The 13,137-nt window shown below is 40.4% G+C and overlaps 1 protein-coding gene across 5 annotated transcripts in view; it reads right to left on the bottom strand.

The window, feature by feature from the left end:
• Positions 1–13,137, bottom strand: part of PBX1 (PBX homeobox 1) — a 318,659-nt gene that overhangs the window by 52,571 nt on the left and 252,951 nt on the right. For all 5 annotated transcript variants that reach the window (XM_059935284.1, XM_059935289.1, XM_059935281.1 and 2 more), the window contains one exon: positions 12,411–12,500. In XM_059935284.1, the coding sequence (XP_059791267.1) occupies positions 12,411–12,500 (90 nt within the window). The remainder of the gene's footprint in view (positions 1–12,410; positions 12,501–13,137) is intronic.

The raw sequence follows: 13,137 nt of genomic DNA, 5'->3' as shown, positions 1-13,137 counted from the left end.
GGTCTGAGGAAGAAAGATGGAGGTAAGAGGGACTCTTCTGCCTGGAGAATAGTGTGTTAGCAGGTGATTTCACAACTCTTTTCAAAATATAATTACCTGTCAAGGGTATTAATCAGTTGTTTTTCCCATTCCACAAAAATTAAGGTCAAAGGAAGGAGGTTAAACATAGCAATCAACTTAGATTGATTGCTTAGATTGACAAGATGGAGAGTTGCTTGAAAAGAAGCATTTGACCTCTTTTTAATTTTCCCTGTCTCAATGCCCAACACAACTGGTTAACAGTAAATTCCAAGAAAATGCCTGCTGATCGAATGAGTGAATATGAATGAATGAATCAATGAAGGAATTGTAGATCAAGCCCAAGTCTTCAGAGACAACACCTGCCCCAGAGAAAAGTATAGGGAAGAGAAGAAACAGCAACAGATACCTGGTCTCTGAACATACCCATAAAAGAGTTCTAGCATGAATTAGTAAAGATTATTGGGTATAAGGTATATGGAAGTTGGAGGTAAAAGATGGGTACTGGGATATGATAAATAGAGAGAAAAAGAAGAAAAAGCCATTCTCTTATGGGAGAGACTCTTTCTGGACCACAGAAACCCAAAAATGTGTAGGGGTTCCAAGCAGGCAGAAAATCCAGACACAAGTTGGTTGCTGGTTTTTCAAAAAAAGAAAGAAAGAAAAGAAAAACCTCTTGACAATAGGTTCAAGTAGGCTCACTTCAAAAAGTATGCATTAAGCACCTAGTGTGTACCAAGCCTGAATGGAAGGCTGGGATACAAACTAGAATCCTCTTCAGAAACCTACGGCTGAGAGGAAGTAAAGAAAAGAATCAGAGAAGAACTCCCATTCCAAGCCCAGCACACTAAGTACTATGTAGGAACCAGGAAGAACTTCTAGGAGAAGATAATCCTGATCGAAACCCTGTAAAATGGGTAGGATTATGAGATGTTTTCCCACTGCCACAGGTTCTGGGCCGTGGATTCTACTGCTTGAGAATTTTAACCACTAGCAATTGTCTCTAGGAAAGGCCAAGCTTACTAGGACAAGAGGGGTAAAGAACCAACATCTACAGTGCCAGGCACTTCGAGAACATGTAATCTAGAGAAGTACCAGGGCAGGTACTTGGTGATTTAACAGCAAAAACAATCACTCCAGACAAGGAATGAAAATTGACACCCATAGGTATATTTTTCTAACCTTTAGACTTTTTTATTGTTGTTGTTCTGATGCCTGATTTCATCCCTCACTGAACTTTTTTTGTTTACATTTTTAATGTCCTAATTATTTTAATAAAATTGAATTAAATAAGTTAATGCATGTAAAGTGCCTAACACATGGGAAGAAGTCAGAAAGTGTTAGTTATTAATAATACAATTATTAAATGTCATTTTAGCCTGTTAATTTTCTCTTATTGTTTTATAATTGTTCTTTAATTTACTGCTTTATACCACTTCCTTATTTTATTACTACTTGATCTGTTTTATAATCTTTGTAAGTATGTTCTTAGAGGAGGCTATTTATTTTAACCACTCATTCTAGCTTATTTTATGTTGTTATTGTCCTCTTTACTATTTGTGTATCTTTTTTTTTTTTTAATTAATTAATTTATTTATCTTTGGCTGTGTTGGGTCTTCGTTTCTGTGAGAGGGCTTTCTCTAGTTGTGGCAAGTGGGGGCCACTCTTCATCACGGTGCACGGGCCTCTCACTATCATGGCTCTCTTGTTGCGGAGCACAGGCTCCAGATGTGCAGGCTCAGCAATTGTGGCTCACGGGCCTAGTTGCTCCGTGGCATGTGGGATCTTCCCAGACTAGGGCTTGAACCCGTGTCCCCTGCATTAGCAGGCAGATTGTCAACCACTGTGCCACCAGGGAAGCCCTACTTGTGTATCTTAATTGCTTTTAATGTTCATTTTGCCATTTCACATGCAATTTTATCCATCTCCTGCCTTTTTATCATTCCATTGCCTTCTTTCTTCTTAATTCTCTGTTTTTCTTATTTCCTGGATCTTTTAAATTTAAGATTTGCTATTATTTTTTTCTATTTATTTTTTCTAGATTCATTCATCTATTATCCTTGTACCTTGTTGCACTTATTCTTTTAAGCTATTCTTTTAAATTTTTAATCTTTTTAATTATTAAAAATGCCAAGTATTAAGTGTCAACAAAGGGGGACACTTGACAGAAGTCCTGGCCCAGTGAAGCAAGGTGGCTCCTTCTCATCTTTTCTGTTGGTCTAGGAAAAACTGTTACTTCTATAGTTAATGCCCCAGTTTCTTCACTGCTGATCTTCCATCCTCCAAAACCATTATTTAACATGTATAATTTATTAAGTTAACAGGCAAAATTTTCCTCTTCTTCCATTTCACTGTCCCCAAATTAAAACTTCAAAACAAAACAAAACCTCTATTGATATTTGGTACCTAGATTCCTGAAACAGTCTTGCCATCTATTTTAGTGAACCATCAAATCTCTCCATGAAGAGACACTTGATCTAAAATCTCTCTTCTCTCTTGTGTATGATCACTGGGTCCCTGGTTAAGTTGGCTAGCCAAATATGACATAATAGTGGTGAAGAGTAAGCTATATCCAGGGGAGGACTTACTATATAAGTTTTAGATTTAATTTTAATAAAAGAACCAACCAGTCTTAAGCCTTCTATAGGCTACCCTGAAAGGATACATAACAGAATAGTCATAACTGAGTTCTTATAGTTCTTTCCCATATCAGCCAGGCTCCAAAATATGTATTACTAGGAAACATAACGGAGTCTCTTACTATAAGATTCTTGACACCTCCCTTCATTAAGCGTAAGATCCAGAGGTTCAAGGGTCCATCTGGATAAAGGGAAAGAACAGAAGCTTTGGAGTTAGACCATCTTGGTCCACACCCTGGCTCTATCACTGACCGGCTATTTGACTTTTGGGCAAACTACTTAACTTCTCTGAGTCTCCGTTTTCTATCTGTAAAATGGAGATGAGAATATTTATAAAGACATTGGATTAGGGCACTCAATAACTATTATGAATTAGTATTCTTAGTATGGATATTGGTGGAGCTCAAGTTATCCCCAGAACTTGAAGCATGTAATTAATTGTGCTTTTGTTCTTCTACCCCTCTAAAAAGGCACAGAACCCTCAGTAGTTACGCCGGTTCTCTCTAGAACTCCTGAGCTCTGGTGAGAAAGGGATCTGAAACTTCCCTCATGAGAACCTCATCCTCTAACAGAGAGAGTATCCTCAAGGTCTACAGGTCGGCTGAGGCTGGCTTCCACTCTCCCAGGATAGATCACTTCCCGAAGGAGAAATAAAGTAGGATTTTAGACAGGCGTGTGACTTTGAAAAACAATAAGTTTGTAGAAGTTTGGGGGAGGTTTCAGAAAATGAATTGGACTTCAAGCTAAAGGACACTACAGAAGAAACGGGGAGAAATGGCAAAAGATTAAAAGAGGAGAAATGTAATTTCTTACAAGTGAGGAAATCTTACTATAATTTAACTTTCAAATATCATTAGTTTCTACGTTTATATATTTTGAAAGTTCTTAGTATGAAAAAGGGCTGTAAGTCCCTTTAAAAACAGGCACAGCAAGTCAGAACCGAAGGCAAATATAGAATAAACCATCTTATTCAGTTTTAAGTGGCCTTTTTAGCTGAGTTTGGCTATGAGATGGAGCGAAGGGGTGAGAAGTGGCTGGGGGTGGGAGGGGGAGGGGAACACCTGACTGGCTGGAGAAGAACAGACTATTGTTCTGTGGATAACTTGGTGCTCTGTTCCTTCTTCTTTTTCCTTCTTTTTTGTTTGCTTTTGTAAACTATGAGAAAGGGGTAGACCCAAGAAAGTAAAGAGTAGGAAATTTACATGCAAGTGTATTTCACTTGTCATAACTTAGAGAATGCACACTTATGGTTTGTACATTTAATTGTGTAAAATTTTACCTCAGAAGAGGAAAAAACTGCAAACAAATATCGAACTCTAGTTAATTATATACATACCAGTGGTATTTATTTAGGTGAAAGTATACTGTTGTTGTCTTTGAAATGCATCCAAAAAAAAAAAAACGATGAACTGATAGATGGGCAGAAAGATGCACATATGGATAGATGGATATATGATGATGCCAGTGGAGTAAAACATTAATGACAGAATCTAGGTGGTAAGCATACTCGTAAATTTTGCTATAAAATTCTTCTGAATTTTCCATATGTTTGAAAACTTCAAAATAAAACTGGAAAAATTTAAAAAGGTAGAATCCTTAATGCAAAGATAGCTACATAATTCCTTCTCTTAGGTAAATCCTAGGCAGCATTGAAAGGCTTTACCCATTAGAACAGAGCTTCTCAAGCTCAATGTGCTTAGGAATCACCAGGGGATCTGGCTAAAATGCAAAATCTGATTTAACAGTTTGGAGGAGATTCTGTGATTCTGCATTGGTCTCAAGCTCCCAGATGATGCCAAGGATGCTGACTTGTAGGAAGGAAAGAACATCTAAGCAGAGGCTGACAGTGAAGGCTTTGGTCACCTGAAACAGAGACTGGACCTCTCTAAGCCCCAAAGAGTTTTTAGACATGTAGAAAGGTTCAAGTCAAGATAAGTTCAAAGACACGTCTGGCTTAGGCTTGAAAAATTATTAGGTTAGATGAATTAGTGGCGGACAGAGTTGGAAATTATGATGGCCATTCCCCAAATTCTTTAAAAATCATATTATATTGATTATATAAAGGTGGTGTAGTCCTGCCCTTTCAGTGAAGCAGGGGACTGAACCAGGTAACTCCCAGCCCTTCTAGCTTTCTGTGACTTTACAGAGTGCAAGAACCATGTCCTATTGATATTTGCATTCCTGATACTGGATATCAGAAGGTTCTCAATAAATCTGTCAAATAAAGCATTTATTCATTTACTTAACCTGGTTAGTTGTTCCAGACTCAAGTCAGTCATGCCTTCTGCCTTATATGTCTGTGAATCTGGAGAATATTTAGGGATCCAAATACTTAATATTTAGAGATGTGGAACAGAATTTCCCCAAACTCACTTAGAGCCAGGTATAAGTAGAGATTTTAAAAATGTCCCAAAGTTAAAAATAACAACTGGATTTTCTTAAAAAGAGGTCTAATGTTTTCTCTGAAAACAAACTTGTCTAAGAACGTGGAACTCCTTCCGAGAGGGCAAGAAGAGGGCCATCTTCTGAAATCAATACTAACTTTTCCCCACAATTAAATTCATCCAATTTAATTAGCTTAATATTTGCCTAGGTCTAAAGGGGTTATGCCACTTTCAGGAGCAACCGCAAAAACAAACTGCCCTTTTGAGGTTGCAATTGCTTTTTCTTCATCAAGCAGAAGGCGGGGTCGACTTGAGTCTGGAACAGCTAACCCAATCCTAGCCCAAGGACAGCATGGCTGCAAGCACAAATGCGGGCCCAACTGGACAGGATGCTATAACACATCAATTCCAATGAAAATAGCATGGCGTCATTGTCATGTCAGAGATAGGACTATTTCCCAAAACACAAATTTATCTTTTCCTTATAGCTTTGAAGTATTTCCTCTCCTCCTGTATTTTCTTGGGAATGGAAAAAACATCATGCTCATAAGTAGAACAGGGATACTGGAAGAGGCCTTTGACATCATCCAGCTCAACTGTCCTTTTTAGAGTACAGGAGACTGAGTCTTCTCGAGAGAAAGTGACTTGTCTACAGTTACACAGGCAGAAAGTGGCAGAAGTGAAAGATGTGTACACACATTATAAATGTGATCATGTTTGGAGTGATTGTATCACTAGGTTTGAGATCAAGAAAATTCTTTGTGACTACTTCTACTTCTACAAAGAGATAAACAATCTCCACAGAAGGATACTTATTTTATTGTAAGTCCATGGTATGGCTTTTTTGTGCGGCGGGGAGTAGGTTTCTCAAACTATTGCTGGTTGGTCTTGAATTCCTCTCTTCTGCTGTATAGCTTAATTTCAAATTCCCTCCTAAACTACAGAGTTGATTGGTTCCCTTGTCCTAGTATTCCAAGAACAGGAAACCTAATCTCAGATAAAGTGTTGAATGAGACTGAAAGTTAAAATACATCTTGATTGGCATCAGGGTTTCTCCAACTTGACCTGGATATATTATGATGTAGCCTCATTCCCCGAGGTCAAAAATGCTGTTGATGACATATTTATTGAAGGAATGGATGAATGAATTAATGAATACATGAATGCATGAATATTTGAATATGCCATTGAATGATCTGGCTTCATTCATCTTCTGTACCTTTAAGGACTTTCACCTGGCAGCTGGTGAAAAACAGTGGATTGCATATGAAATTACAATATTGGGATTTTTTTCTTTTTTTTTTTGCTTCTCCAACTACTGTGGGCTCAAATAAAATGTTGCTCTAGTCTCGAATGCTCAGTTGATACGGTATTAAGGCTGAAAGGCCTCATCATGTAAGAAGCTAAAGGGACTTACTCTATTTCCCTTTGGCTCTGTCATCAGGGAGAGCCAGGCTTATAAGCTTCTGGAAGGTGGGAGTCCATCTACTCTGTACTGCTGCCTTCAACCCTGCAGAGACTGGTTCACCATGTTCAAGCCTATCCTCACTCCCTTTACCCCCCAGACTGGGGCTGTTCACTGGTCCCTGGCTGCAGCACCAGAAGGTACCCAAAGGCAACTAACTGGGAGCACATTTGAATATGTTTTAATATCTTCAAAATTCACATTCAGCTTGGTAGAACAATTAAAACTTCATATAATTAAAGTGAGTTTTTAAAGATCTGCATATGATTTTAATTATCACCCTCACTCCCCAGTCTTACAAGTCCACATGTGGCAACATCTTATTAATATATACTTTAAGTGGAAGGAGGTCTCTCAGAAGTAGTTAAGAAAAAATGAAAATGATGGCAGGTGGCCAAGTATTACCAAGTAACCCCTGTGATGTCTAAATGCCTGAAACGTGTTCACTTAAATAGTTCTCTATTTTTGTCCCAATGATTCTATATTTTATTTATTTTCTTCGTAAATGTCCTTTTGTCCCTTTGCCTAACATGGGAGAAAGCAAAAACAGAAATGAAAACACGTATGTTATGGTTTACAAAGATCAAAGCTTCATCTCTATTTTTCCACTACTATAATTATCACAAAGCAAAATCAATGAGATTTTTCTGTCATAAACTGACGTTAATGGCACTTTGCCTTTATAGAGAGAACACTAACACTTTATTTCTATTTTCACTTAATCTCTTGAATAATGAAAATCTTATAGGGGTCTCTGTCAACATTTAAGATGTGGCTGGAGTGAACTCACTCCCTTAACTCACATTTTATTTTATTTTTTAAAAATTTATTATTATTGTTTTGTAATATTTATTTATTTATTTGGCTGCGCTGGGTCTTAGTTGTGGCACGTGGGATCTAGATCCCGGACCGGGGATCGAACCCAAGCCCCCTGCATTGGGAGCACCGAGTCTTAACCACTGGACCACCAGGGAAGTCCCTGCTCACATTTTAAAATAATCAAAAATAATTTCACCCTAAAGACTAATGCTTTCTGCTACCACAAATCTCCGTGAATTCAAAGGGAGAAGTTCATGTAATGCAAGCTCTTCCTCCTTCCCTCAAGATCCAACTGAAAGGGGAAGCGATAGGGTAGGCTAGAAAAGATGGCGGAGACTAACTCAAATGAAAGAGTTTTCTGGAGAGAGGAGCCTACAGTTGAGCCTGGTGTCCCTTGAGTGAACAGTAGGAATCAAAAACCATACTTGTAGGGCTCCAGAACTACTAAGCTGAAAGGACCTTAGAGCTTGTTGGTGGGATAAATTTGACAGATGAAGCAATGATACAGAGATGAAGAGACTCGCCAGAAGAAAAGCCACAAGAAGGATCCAAGTTTCCTGACTTCAGGTTGCTGCCACTATCCACCTGTTTGTTTGTGCAGGTTCTAGTTCCACGTCTGGTAGAGAAAGCAGTGAGAACCCCATAAGAAACGGTGTTCTCCAGGCTTGTGGCTGCCAAAGGGGAGTGGGGATGGGGGAGGGAAGGATTGGGAGTATGGGGTTAGCAGATGCAAACTATTATATACAGGATGGATAAACAACAAGGTCCTACTGTCTAGCACAACTATATTCAATATCCTGTGATAAACCATAATGGAAAAGAATATGAAAAAGAATATATGCATAACTGAGTCACTTTGCTGTACAGAAGAAATTAACACAACATTGTAAATCAACTATACTTCAATAAAATTAAAAAAAAAATAAAAGAAACGATGTTCTCTTGCTATGTAGATGGCTACCCCACAAGCAGGTTTTGATAAGGGGATTCTTTTAGGAAAGAAGGCGTTAAAGAATTCAAAGGGATAATTCTCTTGATAATATCATCACTCTATAACTTCATCTATTTAATGCGGATCTGACTCTTAATTCTCAGAGAATCTGCCTTGGTCAAAAAGTTTAGAAACTTTTTCCAAAAAGAAAGACTTAAGAAGCTTTTTGAATTAAAAAAGATAGTCTATTTGTGGGTTAGTAAGGCATTTAAGAGAAAAATCATTACTAGGTATTTTATAGCTGTTACATAAAATGTGGCATTTTTTAATTCAGTGGTAGCTTGTCTTCTGATTTATTCATTCAACAAACATGTTTTGAGCAACTAATATATGCATTTTGGGACCACATGCGTATTTGGGAATGAAAGACAAAGACTGATTGAGTGTGTCTGTGCATATATCTATAAGGCAAGGGAGTGTGTGTGTGATAAAGTGGAGAGAAGAGGGGAAGGAGGGCTAAGGAGAAGAAGACAAACAGCAAGGAGGAGCTGGGTGTGGGAGAGTCAGTGTGATTTGGGGAGTGAGGGGGATGGATAGGTAGATGGGGCCGGAGCGCGGAAGACTCTGAAAATGTCTGACACAGGGATTAAACTTGCTTAGCTGGGCAATAGAGAAGTGCTCTTGATTTCTGAGCAAGGAATGACAAAATTCTGGGGATGTGTGCAGGAGAAAGGAGACACTAAAGGCAGTAACGGTAATTAGGAAATAATCACAATAGCCTAGCTAATGAACTATTTCTAGAACGAGGATGGTGGCAGTGGGAAGGGAAACGAAAGAGTGGATGTGATAGCTAAGTGATCTTTCAGTCTGTCTAACTGATGGAGAAGTGAAGTAATCTCCCTCCATCACTGAGAGCCACTCTAAACCCAGTAAGCATTGCCCGTTGTCATTTGAGAATACAAAGCACTCAAAAAAGGTATAATTTAACACAACTTAAAATTGATACCAAAGGAACAGACCGTATCATGATCAGCCTTTGATTCATTTACACTGCGTCTTAAAGACCCAGGGCCTTTAACGCTCACTCTGGCTAAGGAAGGGGGTCTTTAGGCCTTGCATAACTCTGTATCCTTGTCGAAAGTGTACCTTTCCATCAGAAGAGAAAAAAGTGACAACTGTGTCCTAACCTATCCTCACTAGGAACTACCTACTGGGAAAACTGCTCACACAAGAGGAGGAAAAAGGTCAAATTAGAAAGTTATCACTTATAACTTTTCATGCTGCATTCATGTGGAAAAACTTGTGCTTTACCAAGCCCATTCCTACCTATTTTCTCATTTTCCCTAAAACAGTCATGAAGGTACTAAGGGTGAGAATTACTGGCCCCATTTTATAAAAGACAAGGTTTGACGCCTGCCCATGGGCACATGAGAGTTACAAGGACCAGAGTCTCCCAACTCCCACCGCAGGGCTCTTACCACCACACCTTGCAACACGATCACTAAATGGCCTTAGTTAAAGGCAAGCCGTCTGAACTCTACAAGATTTAAAATAGACACTGGTTGGATAAGATGTGAGTGCTGTGAAAACCCAGGCAGGGGAGTAGATAAAGGCTGCCCAGAAAATGTCCTCCACTGAATGAAACACAATCCAGAGCCCAGCTGGGAATTCCATTGCCGCCATGGGTTTTGGAATTGTTTATTTCTATTCATTGGCTCGAATCTTTCATTCCTGTCCTTGTCTCTTCTTGTCTACCTCCTTTTCTCTCTCTCTCTCATTTCTCCTAACAGCCAGTGCCCCTCTCTGCACATACACATGCCTCGGCATCTAATACCACTCTCTAAAAATACATCTCACAAGCTTAGTCTCCTGCAAGGTGGCACAACTTAAAATTGATACCAAAGGAACAGACCGTATCATGATCAGCCTTTGATTCATTTACCCTGTGTCTTAAAGACCCAGAAATAAAATAAACAGTTCACAGGGAAAAAAAATTAATGCAAAATGAGAGACTCTTTCAAGTGGCATTTTCCAGCCCAGTTTTTGCAGTGGGCTTATGTAATCAGACATAATGATCTGCACATGTTTGGTTACACTATTTCAGAAATGATTCCCAGCCCACCAGATGACGTCAGAGGGGCCAACGTTGACCCCCCAGAGTCTGAGTGCCGCTCTCTTCTGTGCTACCCAATTAGGAAAGAAAGATGCCAAATAGCAGAACTGTCAGCCCCACTTCCTGCCCAGTCATGTAGACTTTCTGCAGTTCTCTTTCTGAGTGTGTCCATAGTCTCCTCCCCACACTCTTATACTTTCCTCATGTTCCTCTCTTCCACTTACACATACAGAGCAAAACTTCTTCTGGAAAGACCGATCTTCTAGCTCAAAAAGATGCAGGCAATGGATAAATGCCTATGTGCTTGAACCTCCCCATACAAACACAGAATAACTTAATTCATTTGGAATCCATTTTTGAGAACATAATTCTCCACCATGGTATCTTGGATTTTTTCTAAGCAGGCGTCTGACAAGTCAGCCATGAATACAGGAATAATAGTTAGTATAAGCGCAAGAAGGGAAAAATCCCTCTGCTCTGGAAACCCTTTCTAAAAAAGGGACACAGGTGCCCAGAGTATGTTTAACAGGGTCAGCTCTAACCTCCCTCCTTCCCTCCCAGAGAGGAACTTGATAAATACTATATAAGCTCAGAGGAGATTCTGCCTAAGGAAGGTAGAAAATAAAGAATTCCTAATTGGGAGGGGCCTTAAAAGTCACCAAGACAGTCATCACCTGGTACTTAAGTCCCTTCTACAACATCCTGACCAAGTAGTTAGCCAAACAATGTCTGAACGTGCCAATGATGGGGAATTTTTGGCTTCCAGAGGCAAAAGATTCCTTCTTTGGACAACTCTGACTGTATCTTACAAAGGCCCTTGAGATGTCGAAGTGAAATCTGTTTCCCTGAATCTTCTACTCAGTGATCTATCCTACCTCCCCTTAGATCATTCACGATGAATCCAATCTCTCTCATTGATGACAGCGTGTCTTAAACTATTACTTACCACCCAAACCTTCTCTTTAATGGGCTAAGAATTCCTAATTTGTTCAACCGTTCCTCATCTGATGAAACAGCTGGTATCCTCTTGCTTCCTTCCAGGCTGGCCATTGTCATATATGATTTCACCAATGCAGAGTTAAAAAGCTATCACCTTTTTCATTGCAGATTCCATACCTCAATTAGTATAGGCTAGAATTACATCAACACACTATGCCTACCTTTCCTTCCCTCCATCCCCAATTTATTTTAATCCTAACAACAGAAACAACAACAAAAAATCCTTACCATCATCCAATCATAGTTTTCTTAGACAATTCTGAGCCAATAGTTCTACTGGAGCATCTTATGACCTCTAAAAGCCCAGGAAATCACCTCTGATCTAAAGAACAGCCTCCTTTTCCAGGCTGCCCTCTTGTCCCAGCTTGCTGTCATCGCTGCTGAGATAGCGGACGATTGATCTGAGAAATCAAGTTGGATTGCTGTCCCAAATCTACACTCGATTCTCCTTGTGTCTGTCTGATCGATTTCACTCTGTGCGACATAGCTTGTCGCTATGAATTTTCATGCTAGTCAGGAGCCGCCAGCGCACCCAAGAACAAGTAGAAGATGGTCTGCACCCCTCCCCATCCCTTCAGCATACCCAGCCTCTTTGTTAATTTTTTTTAATCGTCCTTAGATGGGAGAAAGGTGTTTTTTTTTTTACGACGACAGACCTGGATGCAATGGATTTCGGCTACTGGTTTTTCTCCCCAGGTTCCCAGGCCCCCGCTTGTGGGGACATTTCCTACCACTGTTGTACTAGGTGTCACCTGTTTAGCAGCCCCTCTCAGCTGAACGCATGTGGCCGCAGGTGCCATGCAAACACTGATTGCGTGTGACAGCCCTAGACGCCAGCTGCCTGCATGAAGCCTGCCCAATCGCCACTTTTTTTGAGGGTAGAATGCTGCCGATGGCATGACCGATACAGAAACAAGAAACTAGGTGACCGTAAAGCTAAGAAGTCCTACTAAGTGGCATTCTGAGCCCTATGGCTTTGAACTAATTGACAGTGATAGAATAAAAACAAAGGGTGGGGAGGGGGGGAGCCTTGTTTTCTTACACTGATGCCCTGCGGACTGTACATCTGACTGGCTGCGAGTCCGTCACTGTATCCTCCTGTCTGGCTGATAACATGGCGAAGGGTATCCACCTAAACAGATGAACAACAACAGAGAGGAAATTAGTCAGGGAGATGTAGGGAAAGGGAGGCACATCATCAGCACACAGGCTACCACTTGGGCTCGCCAAATTAATGCGATCACTGGAGACATTCTTCCTGGGAAAGGAACCATTAGGAGGAGGCTGGGCCTCCTCTCTATGCCGAATCCACTATCCTTTCTGATTTCAGTAAGCAAGACAGAAAAATGGTCAAAGAAAGCTGGGATTCCCAACACTGAAACTAATTCAACAATGCTGCATGAGAAGGCAGGGACTGGGTGATAGAGGGGCTGAGAGTGGGGAGAGTGAAGGGATTTTTTCCCTGCCCACCAGATCATCCTATCTAACTTCTTTGCTGGGGATCCTACAAAAGTCAAGGTTCTGTGTAGAGGGGCTTGGCCAGCCCCCTCACAGAGAGAGCAGTGTGCGACTAATGTTGTCTTTCTGAGGACTTAAATGATGGCCAGCTGTTTAGTCATTCGACCAAAGTCTGACCATATCTCCTCAAACTTGTTTATGTTTCCTGTGCAGGGGGCTGAATCACCGGCCAGTTGGTCTCTTCCAGGCATGTAATGCTTCCTGCTCCTCTTGCAGGGTGGGAGCCTGGATGGGCTTGGCTCAGAACTTCC

Source organism: Balaenoptera ricei, chromosome 1, assembly GCF_028023285.1.
Source record: "Balaenoptera ricei isolate mBalRic1 chromosome 1, mBalRic1.hap2, whole genome shotgun sequence".
Classification (NCBI taxonomy): Eukaryota; Metazoa; Chordata; class Mammalia; order Artiodactyla; family Balaenopteridae; genus Balaenoptera; species Balaenoptera ricei.
This window is presented reverse-complemented; position numbering and strand designations above follow the sequence as displayed.